The sequence below is a fragment of the Otolemur garnettii genome, unplaced genomic scaffold (assembly GCF_000181295.1).
Source record: "Otolemur garnettii isolate 467f Iridium unplaced genomic scaffold, OtoGar3 scaffold00043, whole genome shotgun sequence".
NCBI classification, from domain to species: Eukaryota; Metazoa; Chordata; class Mammalia; order Primates; family Galagidae; genus Otolemur; species Otolemur garnettii.
In genome coordinates, this window is record NW_003852438.1 from 7,760,519 (window position 1) to 7,777,070 (window position 16,552).

Consider the following 16,552-nt stretch of genomic DNA (forward strand, 5'->3'; position numbering starts at 1 on the left):
CCACCTTAGGTGTACGTGGCTGGCGCCTTAGCCGGTTGAGCTATAGGCGCCGAGCTACAAAACTAGTTCTTATGCTTAAAGAGGATCACCTGCCACTGGTAGGCAGCAGTAAATGTTAGAGGGAAGAAACTGAAAGCAGAAGAGGTTATTAAAATAGACCAGGTGGGTGACAATGAGGTCTTAAACCAGGACAGTTGGACAGAAAGCGCATTAATCAACATTTTAAGTCAGCACTGTAAGTTGCTACTGACCCCTAACCTCCAAGGCAAGTAGCAAGCCATGCTAGGTGAAAATTATTAAAAAGGAGAGCTGTGTGTATTGAATGAAGCTTTGCTGAAACAGAATTAAGAACAAGTGGGCCCAGGCGAGCCATATTGAGTTTAGATCCATCACCACCCTCTGGGCCTTGTATGCTCACCAAGGCACTCAGCCAACTGTGGAAAGAAATATACACAGGAGACTCAAGAAACATCTTATTAATACAGTATTTATTTACCTTTCTTCTGTCAAACCCTGAGCCAACCACTTTCCCCAGGCTGCCTGGGGAGGTATAGGAAAAGAATACACAGGGCAGACAAGACACAGGAGAAAGAACTATGGGAGATGGAGACGGCTCCTTCACATGGCGAAGAGGATGAGAAAGGCCACCATCAGGCAAAAGAGCCCCATGGCCTCTGAGAGGGCAAAGCCCAGAATGGCGTAGGAGAAGAGCTGTTGCTTCAGAGAAGGGTTCCTGGGAGAAGAGGAAAAAAGACTGAATTTCTAGTTCACACAAAGAGAAGGACATACATCTTAGGTAGACTGAGGGATAATTCCCCTCTTCAAGATGGTCTTATTTAAAGAGTCTTTCTGGGCTCAGTGCTCGTAGTTCAGCAGTTAGGGCACTGGCTACATGCACCGGGGCTGGTAGGTTCAAATCTGGCCCAAGCCTGCTAAACAAACAACCAACAACAAAAAAATAGCCCGGCACTGTGGCAGGTGCCTGTAAGTCCCAGCTACTTGGGAGGCTGAGGCAATAGAATCACTTAAGCCCTAGAGTTTGAGGTTGTTGAGAGCTGTGATACCACACATTCTGAGGGCAACACAGTGAGACTGTCTCAAAAAAAAAGAAAAAGAAAAAAAAAAAGGAAGCAAGCCTTTCGGGGTGACATCATCATGCCCAAATCCTTGTCCTGAAGCATCAAGGGCTCCACAGGAACTGAATGAGCAGTGAATGGACAATCTACAACTGTGTAATGTGGCCCAGGGACAATCACTATCTTCTGATAAAAGAACAAAAAAGAAGTAAAAAAATCATTACCTTTTCTTGTGCTAAGTTATCATTACCATAACTTAAGACCTCTCAGCCTGGACACTTAATATCTGGAGTCTAAACAGGATGGCGGAAGCATCCAGAACAGAGTCTATCTGGAGCAGTGTTGTCACACTTCAAGCAGCATGACCCCAAAATAGCAAACATACAAAAGCCAAACTGCAATGGTACAAAAGTGGGACATTTTAAAGGCTTGTTTGGCCTCTGGGTACATCTTCAGAATCCCTGGGCTTGATAGAACACAATTAGAAAAACACTGTTCCTTAGGACACAAGAGTCAGAGGGACAGACTATATTCTCTCCTTTGAAAACAGTAAGAGTTTAGGCTTTAAAAAGCTATGCATGGTTTGTGGGGTTTATGATATGAGTTAAAATAGGAAAAAGGGTCTACCTCCAACTTTGAAATTCAATATATTAATTTGTTATTTCATTTAACCTGACACCTCTGGAAGTCTTGGTGGTTAAGGTAAAGCACCACCAGCTTTTAACAGAATTGTGGATACAGAATTCTTTTTTATTTTTATTTTTTGAGACAGAGCCTCAAGCTGTCCCCCTGGGTAGAGTGCCATAGGATCACAGCTCACAGCAACCTCCAACTCCTGGGCTCAAGCAAATCTCCTGCCTCAGCCTCCCAAGTAGCTGGGACCATAGGTGCCCGCTACAATGCCTGGCTATTTTTTTTCTTGGTTGCAGCCATCATTTGTTGTTTGGCGGCCCGGGCTGGACTCGAACCCACCACCTTAGGTGTATGTGGCTGGCGCCTTAGCCACTTGAGCCACAGAATTCTTTTGAAATACACATCCTAAAAAACATCTATTTCCCCAAAGACATTAAGAGAACTTGCTGGTCTCTTAAGGATTAATTCAGCTCTAACAGTGTGTTGTCCAAAGTTGGTGGAGACTAAATAGTCCCAGGTGTCAGGTAGCAAGGGCTGGCTGTAGAGCCTGTTTTCCCAGGAGTGATGGGGAAATTCCCAGAGATGGGGAAAATAGTAAGCCACTATGGGCCAGGCACAGTGGCTCATGCCTGTAATCCTAGCACTTAGGGAGGCTGAGGCAGATGGATCACTTGAGCTCAGGAGTTGGGAAACCACACTGGGCAAGAGTGAGACCCTGTCTCTACTAAAAAATAGAAAGCATGGCTTGGCGCCTGTGGCTCAAGTGGCTAAGGCACCAGCCACATACACCTAAGGTGGTGGGTTTAAATCCAGGCCGGGCCCACCAAACAACAATGACGCCTGCAACCAAAAAATAGCCAGGCGTTGTGGCGAGTGCCTGTGGTCCCAGCTACTTGGGAGGCTGAGGTGGGAGACTTGCTTGAGCCCAGGAGTTGGAGGTTACTATGAGCTGTGATGCCATGGCACTCTACCCAGGGGCACAGCTTGAGGATCTGTGAAAAAAAAAAAAAAAAAAAAAAAACCGAAAGAAAACATAGCCAGGCGTTTTGTCAGGGGTATCTATAGTCCCAACTACTTGAGAGGCTGAGGTAAGAGGATCACTTGAGTCTAAGAGTTTGAGGCTGCTGTGAGCTACACTGCCACTAATTTGAATTTAAATTCAAATTGTACTCAGGGTAACAGAACAAGATTGTCTCAAAACAAACAAACAAACCAACCAACCAACCCCCCTCCCCCAAACAGTAAGCCCTGTTCACTGAGGCTATAGAATGGGATGGCAAATTTTCTGTAAAGAACCAGACAGTAAATATTTTAGCCTTTAGGAGCCAGGTATGGGCTCTATTACCTTAAAAAAAAAATTTAAAGCCTGGGTAATAGCAAAACCTTGTCCCTACAAACAATAAAATAATTAGCTAGGCTTGGTGGCAGGTACCTGCAGTTCCAGCTACTTAAGAGGATGAGACAAAAGGATCCCTTTAGCCTAGGAGCTGGAGACTACAGTGAGCTACGATGACACCACTGCACTTTTAGCCCAGGGAACAGAGTGAGACTCCGTCTCAAAACAAAAACTAAAACCAAACAAACAAAACAATCCTTTTAAAAATAAAGAAAAAATTCTTAGCCTAACCACACAAAAATTGACCTTAGTCTGCCAATCTCTGCTCTAGACCAAAGCTGTTCATAGAACTTTCTTCAACAATATAAACATTTTATAGCTACACTGTTGAATATAGTAGTCTCCAGCCACCTATGGTTCCTAAGCTCTTAAAATATGGTGTGACTAAAAACCTAAATTGTATGTATTTTTAATTAAGATTTAAATTCAAAATAGTTGCATGTAGCTAATAACTACTATACAGCATAGTATATAGACCCCCAAATATTTCTTTATGTGGAACAGACTCAGACTCTGTAGCCCAAGCTAGAGTGACATGGCAACAGCCTAGCTCACAGCAACCTCAAACTCCTGGGTTCAGGACATCCTCCCACCCCAGCCTCCCAAGTAGCTGAGACAATACCCAGCTAATTTTTGTACTTTTAGTAGAGATGGGGTCTCACTCTTGCTCAGGCTGGTCTCAAACTCCTGAGCTCAAGCAATCTACCTGCCTCAGTCTCCCAGAGTGTTAGGATTACAGGCGTGAGCCACTGCACCCAGCCAACCCCCAAATATTTCTGCCCAGACCTTTGGAAAGCATAAAGAGCCAGTAAAAGGTTTAACATATCTTACCTGGCATAACCAATGATGAGGCTCCCAAACACAGTTCCAATCCCAGCCCCAGAGCCAGCCACACCAACTGTGGCAGCCCCGGCCCCAATGAACTTGGCTGCTGTGTCGATGTCCCTTGAAACAGGACTGGTTTGGAAGCTGCGGCTAGGGACAAGTGAGGTCAGGGAACGTGAGGCTGCCAAGATGCTGAAGCTCTGTGAATCAGAGGCAGGTAGAAGGTAAAGTTTTTTTGAAACAATTTTGCTTTGGAAACTTAAAAACCCTTTATGCTGTCTGATCCCTGGCAACTCTCAAATGCTAGCAAAGAACCTTTCAAAGCAGGAGGTAGACTTCAAATGCCTTCACAATTCAGGTGTGGCCTAACCTGAGGCCCTGGGCCAATTTCTGGTGCCCCAAGACATCCATCTTCCTGAGACTAGATGCTCCCAACTGAAGTCAGTAGACTAGGCCAAGTTAGCAGTAGCACATATGGGCTTGTGTTGCCACTGGCAAAAGCTGGAGCACCAGAATACACGTTTGTCTTAACTGTCTTCCATCTCCACCTAAAGCCAATGGCCTTTACACTTCACTAATTTTAGTCTGTGTCCCCAGCACTCCCCCTGCTGGTTCTGGCAGGTAACCCTCCCCAGCCCTCACCCCAAAGCCACAGTCCCAAATGAACAGAAAGGTACCTCATCTGTCCGTGTCCGTGTCCGTGTCTCTGGTCGCTTCAGCACCACCACAGAGAGTGGTCGGCTCAGCAGCTGAGAGGTGCTCCTGACCTAGCAGGGATGACACAGGGCAGGAAGGTCGTGGATGTCAAGTTATTACATCATCAGAAATGATCTCCTCTCCTCTGATGCCCTTTCCATTCTCACGCTTAAATCAGAATCTTAGATCACGCTTTCCTACTTTTAGCAAAGTCTAGATTCAAGAACCATGTCACTTCTCTTGCTTCTTGGGCTTTACTTTAAGGAAAGCAAGTCTACTTCCTTTTGGGCCAGAATGGATTACTTTATCCACTCTTGCAATACCCTCTTACAGCCCTTGAGAGTAAGAAATCTAAGCCTCAGAAACATTTGCTTCACTAAACAAAGGAGATATATACATACACACAGATAGACAGACTTTCCTCAACTTATCATGGGGTTATGGCCTGATAAATTCACCAGAAGTTGAAAATGCATTCAAATCCACCAAACCTAGCAAACATTATGGTTTAGCCTAGCCTAACCTTAAATGTGCTTAAAATGCTTACATTAACTGGGCAAAATCATATGGCAGCACAGTACACTGTAGAGTACCATACTGCATATCACTAGCCTGGGGAGAGATCAAAATTCTTAATTAGAAGTATGGTTCCTAGTAAATGCATACCACTTTTATATCATCATTAAGAGTCAAAAAACTCTTAAGTTAAACTAAGCTGGCGACCAACTGTATCAGTAATGGCAGGCCCACAAGAAGGAAGCCCACAACTGGGCATCTTTCCCTGAACACACTTTCTGGAAAATAGGTGCAAAGATCCAGGCTCAAAATTTACCCCCTTTTGGTAGCCTTTTCTGACTAACCACAAAGCCAGTACCTCCAAAAACAGATAGCACAGTGGTTAACAGCCAGCATGGAGAGTTAGACTGACTGGAATTCAGATCTTTTTTTTGAGTCAGAGTCTTACTCTGTTGCCCCAGGCTACAGTGCTCTGGTCTCAGCCTAGCTCATAGCAATCTCAAACTCCTGGCTTCAAGCAATCCTCCTGCTTCAGGCTCCCAAGTAGCTGGGACTACAGGTGCCTACCACAATGACTGGCTATAATTTTTCTATTTCTAGTACAGATGAGATCTCACTGTTGCTCAGACTAGTTTCAAACTCCTGAACTCAAACAATCCTCCTGTGTCAGCCTCCCAGCATGCTAGGGGTTATAGATGTGAACTACTGTACCCAGCCCACACTCAAATCTTAACTCCCTATTAGCTGTGTGATCTCTGGACAAGTCTCTTAAATATATATATTTTCGAGACAGAGTTCTACCCTATGCCCTGAGCAGGTGCAATGGCGTCGTAGCTCACTGCAACCTCAGACTCAGAATGTGGGCATCCTGCTGCCTCAGTCTCCAAAGCTGCTGGGATTACAGGTACCTGGCTGGGTTTTCCATTTTTTTCATGAGTTGGGGTCTTACTCTCACTCAGACAAGCCTTGAACTCCTGAGCTCAAGCAATCCTCCTGGCTCAGCCTCCCACAATGCTGGGATTATAGGCATGAGCCACCGCACTCAGAAAGTCACTTAAATCTTTCTAAGCCTGCATTCTCATCAAATGGGAACAATATTATCTCAGGGCAGATTTGAAGAATAAATGAGATTACAATATACACAAACTGTATAGAAATTCAGTTCTAGGCACTTGGTAAGTGCTCAATAAACGGTACCTATTAATAGCACTAACAGTATTACTCCTTTTTTTTTTTTTTTTTTTTTAAGAGACAGAGTCTCACTTTGTCACCCCTGGTAGAGTGCCGTGGCATCATAGCTTACAGCAACCTCTAGCTCTTGGGCTTAGGTGATACTCTTGCTTCAGTCTCCCAAGTAGCTGGACTACAGGCACTCACCACAACACCTAGCTATTTTTTGGTTGCAGTTTGGCAGGGGCTGGGTTCAAACTCGCCACCCTAGGTATATGGGGCCGGTGCCCTACTCACTGAGCCACAGGCACTGGCCCAGTAGCACTCCTTTTTTTTCTTTTGTAGTTTTCAGCCAGGGCTGGGTTTGAACCCAGTACCTCCAGCGTATGGGGCTGGCGCCCTACTTTGAGCCACAGGTGCTGCCCGCACTCCTTTTTAACTTACGGATGAACCAATTGCCTCCACTATAGTAATTTTTAATTTCTTCCATGTTCTTCCGATTTTTCCAGTATGTATTTATGTGTATTTTAGTTTTCCTCCTGCATTTAAATATCAAATGAACTCCTAGCTATGGCTTACTCAGGACAAGATCCTATACACAGTGCATGCTTAGCCTAAGTTATATAATCTACTTTATGTTTACCACCTTGGCTGGGTTCCAGTTTACAAGGAACATAGACCTTCAGAATCAGGAATAACCTAATTTTGGTTTAAATTCTTATCAATACCGATGATGGGTGGATAAGAGCAGTTAACTGGCTGCTTAGGGCTACGGGGCAAGGGAGCATCTAGCAATCACTCACTTTCCTGTTAGGCTACACAGCATAGGGCCTTCTCTCCCAAGAATCTCATTCACCCTCCTCTAGAAGAACAAGGTCTGATACTAAGGAAGAGACAAGATTGGCACCTACTTGTGCTATCATGGAAAAAGTAGGTACTCACCAAGGAGAGGGTGGAGATGAACTTTGAGCAGGCGTACATTTTCGGGGGTGAGGGGCTTTGGCAGGAAAGCTGGAATTACAGAAGCAGCATTGTAAACACTGTCCTTGCTCACTAAACTACATCCTTATTAGAACCAGAGGTGCTCCAGAAACCTTAACTGGTCTAGAGAGTGGAGTGATTGATTTTTTTTTTTTTTTTTTTGAGACAGAGCCTCAAGCTGTCCCCCTGGGTCGAGTGCCGTGGCATAGCTCACAGCAACCTCCAACTCCTGGGCTCAAGCGAGTCTCCTGCCTCCGCCTCCCAAGTTGCTGGGACCACCACAACACCTGGCTATTTTTTTTTTTGGTTGCAGCCATCATTGTTTTTTGGTGGGCCTGGGCTGGATTCGAACCCACCACCTTAGGTGTATGTGGCTGGCACCTTAGCCACTTGAGCCACAGGCGCCAAGCCGGAGTGATTGATGTTAAGTCATGAGCACAGGTGGAATTAAAACCCTCAAGTCATCATTTTCCTCCAGAAATGTCACACAAGTTCCATAGTTTCCTTACAATCTAGCGACTTCCCCTAGTCTGAATAAGTAGTCACCTGGTAACAGCTTTAGGACCATTTCCTTAGCCTCATGATTTGAGGTTGTCAAAGAAATTTTTCCAGAGAGTCCTTTGCCTAAGTTTTTCTGAATTTATTTAAAAAGAACTATTCTCAGGATTTTACTGTCTGGCCTTAAAAACTTGTGCTTTAAAGACTAAGAGTCTTTAGTCTTGGAAGATATTTGTTAATATGATACCAGAAAATCTCTAGCAATCTTTAATGAATTACCTGGAAGAACATGATTCCTCAAAACACTTCAATTTCCTATATTAATTAAAGGATGAAGCAGATCAATGAGGAGCTCTACTATGTTTAGAAATGGTTATTAAACTATTTGTTGCCCACTATCATACTATGGAGTACTAAACTGGGTATCCCCAAGATCTAAACAAGGCCTGGTACTCTGTAGGTTGTAAGTTGGTAGTACTGAACTTACCTGAGACAAGAGGGCAAGTTAAAGACATAAAGGCAAGGTTTCTCCAAGTGAAGTGAGAAGCCTATCTAAACCAAAATTATTTGGGAACATGGGTGGTATATGCATTATTCTTGGGCCCGACATTTGCCCTTCCTGGTCAAGATCTCTGGGGCTAAGGCCCAAGTGCTCTGTATTTCCCAAACGATTATTAGGCACACTTAACTACAGTAGCACCATCTTGAAACTATGGTAGTGGTAGAAGCAGGTCTTGAACTCAGATTTTTTTTTTTTTAAAGAGATGGAGTCTAGCTCTATTGCCCAGACTGGAGTACAGTGGCCTGATGACAGCTCACTGTGTAATCTCAAGCTCTTAGGCTTGAGCATTCCTCCTGCTGCAGCATCTGAAGTAGCTGGGACAACTGGCACCTGCCACAATGCCCAGTTTTTAATTTTTTTTTTTTTTTAGAGACAGGGTCTCTGTATGTTGCACAGGTTGGTCTCAACTTCTGGCCTCAAGTGACCCTCCTGCCTCAGCCACCCAACTTCCAAAGTACTGGGATTACAGGCATGAGCTACTGCACCCAGCCATTTGAGCCTCTCCCTTGGCCAGCATTTTTTGCCTAGAAACTATCCATGTTTCCAGGTAACTGGTTAGCAATGTGTTAACACGCTTTCTTACAGGCCACAGGCTGAAATACTTAGTGAATGCTTAAACCTGTCAAACTGCCACTTCCATATACATGAATTGAACTCAAATCGTCCCAGGTTATACTTCTGAATATAGGATCTTACTTTTTTTTGAGACAGAGTTTCACTTTGTCGCCCTCGGTAATGCTATGGTGTCAAACTCTTACTCAAGTGATCCTCCTGCCTTCAGCCTCCCAAGTAGCTGGGACTACAGGTGCTCGCCACAACACCCAGCTCTTTTTAGAGATGGGGTCTGGCTCTTGCTCAGGCTAGTCTTGAACCTGTGAGCTCAGGCAATCCACCCACTTCGGCCCCCAGAGTGCTAGGATTATTGGTGTGAGGCACTGTGCCCAGCCCTAGGTTATTACTTTTTTTTTTTTTTTAGACAGAGCCTCAAGCTATCCCCCTGGGTAGAGAGGCATGGCATCATAGCTCACAGCAACCTCCAACTTCTGGGCTCAAGCAAGTCTCTTGCCTCTGCCTCCCAAGTAGCTGGGACCACAGGCGCCCGCCACAATGCCCGGCTATTTTTCTGTTTCAGCCATCATTGTTTGGCGGGCAGGATATTAGTTATTTTATTTTATTTTTTTTTTTTTGAGACAAAGCCTCAAGCTATCCCCCTGGGTAAAGAGCCGTGGCATTACAGCTCACAGCCCTGGGTAGAGTGCCATGGCATTACAGTTCACAGCAACCTCCAACTCCTGGGCTCAAGCGAGTCTCCTGCCTCAGCCTCCCAAGTAGCTGAGACCACAGGCGCCCCGCCACAACGCCCGGCTATTTCTTGGTTGCAGCCATCATTGTTGTTTGGCAGGCCCGGGCTGGACTCGAACCCATCACCTTAGGTGTTATGTGGCTGGCGCCTTAGCGACTTGAGCCACAGGCACTGAGCCGATATTAGTTACTTTTAATATATGTCTTCAACTTTTGTTCTGTCTACAACAATTTCCTTTATCCTATGAACACACAATGTCACTCTGTCTAGAACTCTGATTTCTTCCTATATAACTCTAGCCCAATTCTGTTGCCCAATATTCAGGATTTCTTGGGCCAAAATCCAATACTTCTTTAAATCTTTTAGAAAAGGGCTTTTTCCCAAAGCAATTAGATCTCATTATCATTTGTAAAATGTAGTTCTTAGAAGGAATAAATTTGCTCATTTACAATTAATATATGTAAAGAGCTTAATGTAGTGCTGGCATGGCCCACAAAAATGAGTGGCAATTAAGAGAGCCTGCACAAAGTGCAGCCCCTCCCACCAGCCACCTAAACGTGTCCAGTGTGCAAATGGTTGCCTACAACTTGGGGCAAAGGCACTATCCAGAATCAAGGCTTCTAATTATCATGGGTTTCTTCATCAGTGTAGATGTGTCAGAGATACGGTAGTGCTAACTTAACCATTCCTTTCTTTAAACCGTTTTTCCCTCTTAACGGCGGCTATGGGGAGGTTCATAAACCCGTTGAGAGTAAAAGTGTCAGGTGGAGGGTCTTATGTCTGGCCTTAACCCATTCTTCCGGCCCTGCGGTCTCTAACAGAAATCGTCTTTTCCAGCTCACCACCGCAGTGTCAGAGAAGTAAGAGAAAGGTACTGGAAAACAACCAGTGGTTCTAAAGACACTTGCCTCTCTGCCTTGGCTCTCGCAAGCCACGGCCAGATGGGAAGGGGAGTTTTGGCTGTTCTGGTCACTTCTACTGAATTCATGATCTACTTTTTAAATTGAAATGTGCTGACTAGAGGAATTGGTGGCTTCATACAACCCACTATCCCCACTACTTGCTTGGAGCACCAGATTTCCTGGGGCCAAAGTCTAGAAACTTGGGTAAAGAAAGGCAAGAGTCAGAATGAAGGGGAGAAAACTCACATAGGGTAAAAGTCTGGGGATTGGGACAATCTGAAAAAAGAGGGTCTGTAAGGGATGGGTCGGACTGACAATGAACACTCTAGGATCTGACTTTAGCCAGCTCCCAGGTACCTCCCCCCACCCCACGAGACATCCAAGATGGCGCCAGGCCCGCGCGCTTGGAGGTCACCGGCACTCGGAAAAGGCAGTTCTAAGACGCGGGGACACCGGGAGCTAGGGAGGGCGCGAGAACCCGGGTAGGAGTAAACAAGGTAAGGGCCTCAAAGGATCCGTACGCGGTGGGCTGCCCCGCGCGCCTGCGCGACACGGAGAGGGCGCGAAGCCCCAAAGCCTTACCTGCTTCCAGTGCAGAGAAGACAGAGAGGGGCGGGGGGCGGGAATAGCGAAAGGAAAGCTCAGCGCATGCGTGGCCCGGGCCAACGAGTCGGTGGGTCATGGATAGAGAGAGTTGAATGTGGGAGTGCGGCCCCGGCGCCACAGCGCCGCCAGTCAGCTGTGTGGCGGTACCCGGCCAATTGCTCCACCTGGCGTTTGAGAGGAGAAACTACAGGCGGAGCTGACTGTAGAAATGAGGCCAACTCCACCAAGTAAGCCGATCCTCAACGTGGCCTGCGGTTTGGTGTGCATGGCATTTGGGATTTGGGAGCTGCGTCCTTTTCCGAGCATGCGCAATAACATTGCAAAAAAAACCCCCAACAAAACCACCCTACTGAGAGTTCGCGTTAAATAGCATACAGTCAGGCTTGAGGTTCAGTACCTAAAATGGAAATGGTAGTGTAATCTTGGGATTCCTACCTTCTACTACGCGGGGGCCCTGGCATCACTGCATGAAAAACCGTTATAATGGGCGAAAAGTCAACAAAATGTCCAACTTGCTTCTGGTGGCTCACATTTCCCCCACTTTTCCTTGTTCTGATTCCGATGATAAGCCATGAAAAAAACCAGCATCACCGAGCTGGAGATAGAGGCTAAGTATGTCTAAAGCTCTCTTTCCCTAGTCCTGGGACAGACTCATAATAATGGGCACCTGTAAGCAGTCGAAGTCACCCCAGGGATGCCTGAGCCTCTGCCCAGGTTTCACCTGCAAGAGCTAACAGTTCCCCACAGGAGGTGCTCTCGTAAAAGCCCTGTCTTCTCCGTCGTGCTTTTCCCCTGGTGGAAGGAAGTGGGGGGCTTCCTGGCCGTCATTTCTTCTGATAGGCCTCTTTGTCTCCCCGACAAAACCCGACCTCCCTTTTGGAAAAGGGCAGCAAGGCCTACCCAGTTCCAAACCCCAGCCACCCCGGCATCGTGCTTGAATGCACGATGGGAAAAAGCTCACCAAACCCCCATAAAAAATAAAAAGAAAGCCGCGGCTGTAAATAAAGCCAAATCCGCCACCCTCTGTGGGGCCGTTTGTCCTCCCCTCCTTGGCCCCGTCCTTCCCGCCGCCCCTCCCGGCTCCCCGGCCCCGCAGCGCCCGGCCCCGAGCGCCTCCATTTAATCGGATTTGGGAGAAGGGGAGGATAAATCACGGCAGCAGCTTTACGGTCCCGGAGGAGAGGCGAGCCGCAGCCAGGCACACCCCGGCCGGCGATAAAAACCGCCGCTGAAAGCCCGCGGAGCAATTTCCCGGGACCCCGAGCGACGCCATTACAGGAATGTAATTTTGCCCGGATGAGGCCCCGAGTTTAATTATCCTCGCGGAGGAATTTCAATGCGGCCAATCCATCTTGCAGGCGGGCGGCAGAGGGATTTATATGGGCCCGTTATTTCACACCGATCCTCCATCTGCATTTTTATGGTCCTAAGCCCCTGAAAGGGAGGGGGAAGGAGTGGGGAGAAATAGGAGAAGCGGGCGAGGAGAGAAGGGTGGGGGACGCTTTGCCTTTCCTAAATTCACGGTTCCGGCTCGATTAGAATTCTCTCAGGTTTTTTGAAATGTCCAAATCTCTGTCCACTTCTGCTTGTTGACTGCACCTGGAGCGGGCGGCAAAGTGGAGAATAGGACAGGGACCCTTGGGATTCAGTCAACAGGTATTTACCCAAGTATCAAGCAGTGCCAGATACTGTGTAGATGCTGCTGGGAAAAAAGGGACGCCAGGCTAGCAAGGACTTGAGTTTATCTCCTCAAGTCCCTAGACACCGCCATCCCGCCAACAAGGCTCTCAGCTTCACATCCACCAGGGCTGAGAAGCTGGCTCCTCCTGAAAGTTATTACATCCAGCCTGCAACATTTAATACTCTCTTAACTCCATACCACAGATGACTCTGGATTCAGACAGACCTGGGTTCCCAAATCACTGTGTGACCTTGGGCAAGCTGTTTAATCACTCTAAATCGATTTTTTCCTATGTAAATTGGGAATAATGATAGTGCTCACCCCACAGCCAATATTGGGATAATGTACATGAAGCTTTTAGCAAAGTACTTGGTACCCAGTGAGAGTTCAATAATTGCTAGCGTCATCATCACCACCGTCATCATCACTTTTATTATTATAGTTAGGAGTGTTGCAACTCAAATCTGCATTGCTCCCTGGAGACTGTTTATTGCAAGGCCCTTGAGATGGTATCTCATGAAAGAGATTCAACTATCACTTAAAAAACTTTCTCACCTATGTAAATCATACAAAATAAGTTATTTGACATGCTGGTGAGCAGAGATCTGTGGGGAAGGTGAGAATCCTGGGGGCCAGTTCCACAGGGTTTGAAGACAGAAATTACATCCATAGGGGTGCAGTGAGACTACAAAAATTGGATGGACGTATGTGAGAAGAGGAATGAATTTGAAAACAACAAAAGATAGTCCAAGAGAAGATTAGGTGAGGATCTCGGGATCCTGTCAATTATGGACTTGGGGAAAGGTTCTTCCGTTGTCTCACTGGGGTCCAGGAAGGAAAGGGTGTGGAGCCAGAACTATCCTTTCCAATCAATCCCTTTCTTTTCTTACCAGACCATGTAACAAGGTTGGCCTGATTGGCCAGTTTTTCTGATAACTGCTAGTGGCAGATTCTGACTGGTTAGCAGCCTCCCTGCACAGCGATGACGGAGAAATGAGATTGATCTTTCCTTTTTCAGGATTGGTTAACAACCCTCGAAGGGGCCAGAGACTCATTTTAATTGACTGGATAGGCTAGGAAGGAGGCTCAGCTTCTCTCATATAGAAATTTCAAGTATTCTTTTCCATAAAGGTCACCAAGAGAGTCTTGATTGCCTTATATGTGTTCGCCTTTGGACAGGAAAACAGTAGCTTAGAGAAAAAAATTAAGAGAATCATGCAGGCATGCCACACATAGTTCAGTTTCAAATCCCAAAGAGATTCACAGAAACAGAGGAGAGAGAGAACACAGAAAGAAATGCAAAGGAAAATGTCACCAGAGAGAAGAGGAAGGATTTGAATAGTCTATTTTTCATTCCTGATGGCTTAAGATGAGGCTACTTTATGATGATGTTTTGCTAGATGCACATGTTGCCAGTACATAAAGAACAGCTGTTTTGGAGGCAGGAGACTGGAAATCTAGTCCTAGCCCTGCTACCAACTTGTTGGTAACTGTACAAGTTAACTTCATCTCTCAAATTTCCAGTTTCCTCATTTGGAAAAATCAGGAAGAGAAGTAGATGATCTCTAAGGTTCTATCTGGTGTTAACTTTTTGGGATTCTTTTTTCCTGCTAGACAGGTAATTTTCTGCACATTGAAGATTTGCACTGTTGATAAACTCTATTCTTAGATCTTGAGCTTCTGTATTTTTTTAAAATTGAGATGGAGTCTCACTTTGTCACCCTCGGTAGAGTGCTGTAGTGTCATAGCTCACAGCAATCTCAAACTTTTGGGCTCAAGTGATTCTCTTGCCTCAGCCTTCCAGTAGCTGGGACTATAGGCGCCTGCCACAATGCCCTGCTATTATTTTATTTTATTTTATTTTTTGGTTTAGCAGGCCGGGGCCAGGTTCGAATCTACCAGCCGTGGTGTCAGTGGCTGGTGCCCTAAACATTAAGCTATGGGTGCCCAGCCTTGAGCTTCTGTATTTAGTTGTGATTGTTAAATTTCAAGCTCCTGGGCTATGATGGGCTGGTGGACTGATGGATTTTTTTTTTTTTTTTTTTTTTTTTGCAGTTTTTGTCCGGGGCTGGGTTTGAACCTGCCACCTCTGGCATATGGGGCCAGTGCCCTACTCCTTTGAGCCACAGGCACTGCCCATGATGGATTTTTATTTTTTTTTACTTTCCCTTGCTAAGTCAGCTCCCCAACACAGGACTGTGAGCCACCAGTAAACCTCCCTACTTCTGGAGAAATAAAACAGTAGGTGAAGGAAGGGAAAGGATCACTATTATACAGGTTTCTGACAGCAGGATGAGTGGAAGAGCTGGTGGTAGAAGGATGTCTCAGATTTTGCTGAAGAAGAATTTAAGTTCGGTGGAATGTGTATGAAGAAACTTGTACGTGTCATACATATTACCTAGAAGCAATGATTAAGTATCTATGTGAACAGATTTGATCCCTGCCATTGGAAGGTCCTTCCAAAGCCAAGGAAAACTCACAGATGAATAGAGAATAAAAAGTCGGCTCAGCGCCTGTGGTTCAAGTGGCTAAGGCGCCAGCCACATACACCCAAGGTGGCGGGTTCGAATCCAGCCCAGGCCTGCCAAACAACAATGATGGCTGCAATCAAAAAATAGCTGGGCGTTGTGGTGGGCGCCTGTGGTCCCAGCTACCTAGGAGGCTGAGGCAGGAGACTTGCTTGAGCCCAGGAGTTGGAGGTTGCTGTGAGCTGTGATGCCATGGCATTCTATCCAGGGGAACAGCTTGAGACTCCTGTCTCAAAAAAAAAAAAAAAAAAGTCATTGTGATGTATTATGAAAAGCTAAGGATGGGAAGGTAGATCTGAAGTCTAGATTTTAGGATGCTACTAATTAATTATGTAACTTTGAGAAAAATCTCCAGACTTCAGCTTTCTCATCTGCAAAATGTAGGGAACATTAGATGATTTCTAAGTTCTCTTTCATCTTTAAATATATATTAAGTAGCATAGGCATTGCCTTTCTGGTCTGCCTTTGTCTCTTGTGACTTCAAATAATCAACCAATATTTATTTAATCTACTATGCTCAAAGTATTGTGCCATATATTGTGAGTGGTATAAAAGGGAGACAACATAATTATTAATCACTAAGAAAGATATGTACATATGTATCATGATATACAATAGGGTTTAATAGGCTATATGAGTAATTGGAGTGGAGGATGTAGTATGACTTCTATCTAGAAAAATCAAGGGGTACCATTTTTTTTTGCAGTTTTGGCTGGGGCAGGGCTTGAACTTGCCACCCCTGGTACATGGGGCCCAGGCCCTACTCCTTGAGCCACAGGTGTCGCCCAGGGGTACCATGTTTTTTAAAAAAATTATTCACTTGAATCAGTATGGGTACATTGTAGTTATATATCTTCATAGGGTACTTGTGATATTTTGATACAGGCATACAGTGTTAATTAATCAATTCAGAGTGATCAGGGTACTCATCACCTCAGGCATTTATCATTTCTTTATATTAGGACTATTCCAATTCCACTTTTTTTTTTTGAGACAAAGTCTATGTGGCTCACAGCAACTTAAAACTCTTGGGCTTGGCTCAGCGCCTATAGCTCAACGGGCTAAGGCGCCAGCCACATACACCTAAGGTGTCGGGTTCGAATTACCAGCCCGACCCGCCAAACAACAATGATGGCTGCAACCAAAAAAAAATAGCCGGGCGTTGTGGCGGGCGCCTGT

General features: G+C 45.6%; 1 protein-coding gene across 1 annotated transcript; it reads right to left on the reverse strand.

Moving 5' to 3' along the window:
- Positions 1 to 467: 467 nt before the first annotated feature.
- On the reverse strand, positions 468 to 11,225 carry ATP5MC2 (ATP synthase membrane subunit c locus 2). The gene is made up of 5 exons (XM_023513582.1): positions 11,141 to 11,225; positions 7,255 to 7,323; positions 4,608 to 4,697; positions 3,937 to 4,130; positions 468 to 733 (listed from the first exon to the last, which is right to left on the reverse strand). Exons 2-5 carry the CDS (start codon positions 7,291 to 7,293, stop codon positions 619 to 621), a joined length of 438 nt encoding a protein of 145 aa, XP_023369350.1. The 5' UTR covers positions 7,294 to 7,323; positions 11,141 to 11,225; the 3' UTR covers positions 468 to 618.
- Positions 11,226 to 16,552: the final 5,327 nt, after the last annotated feature.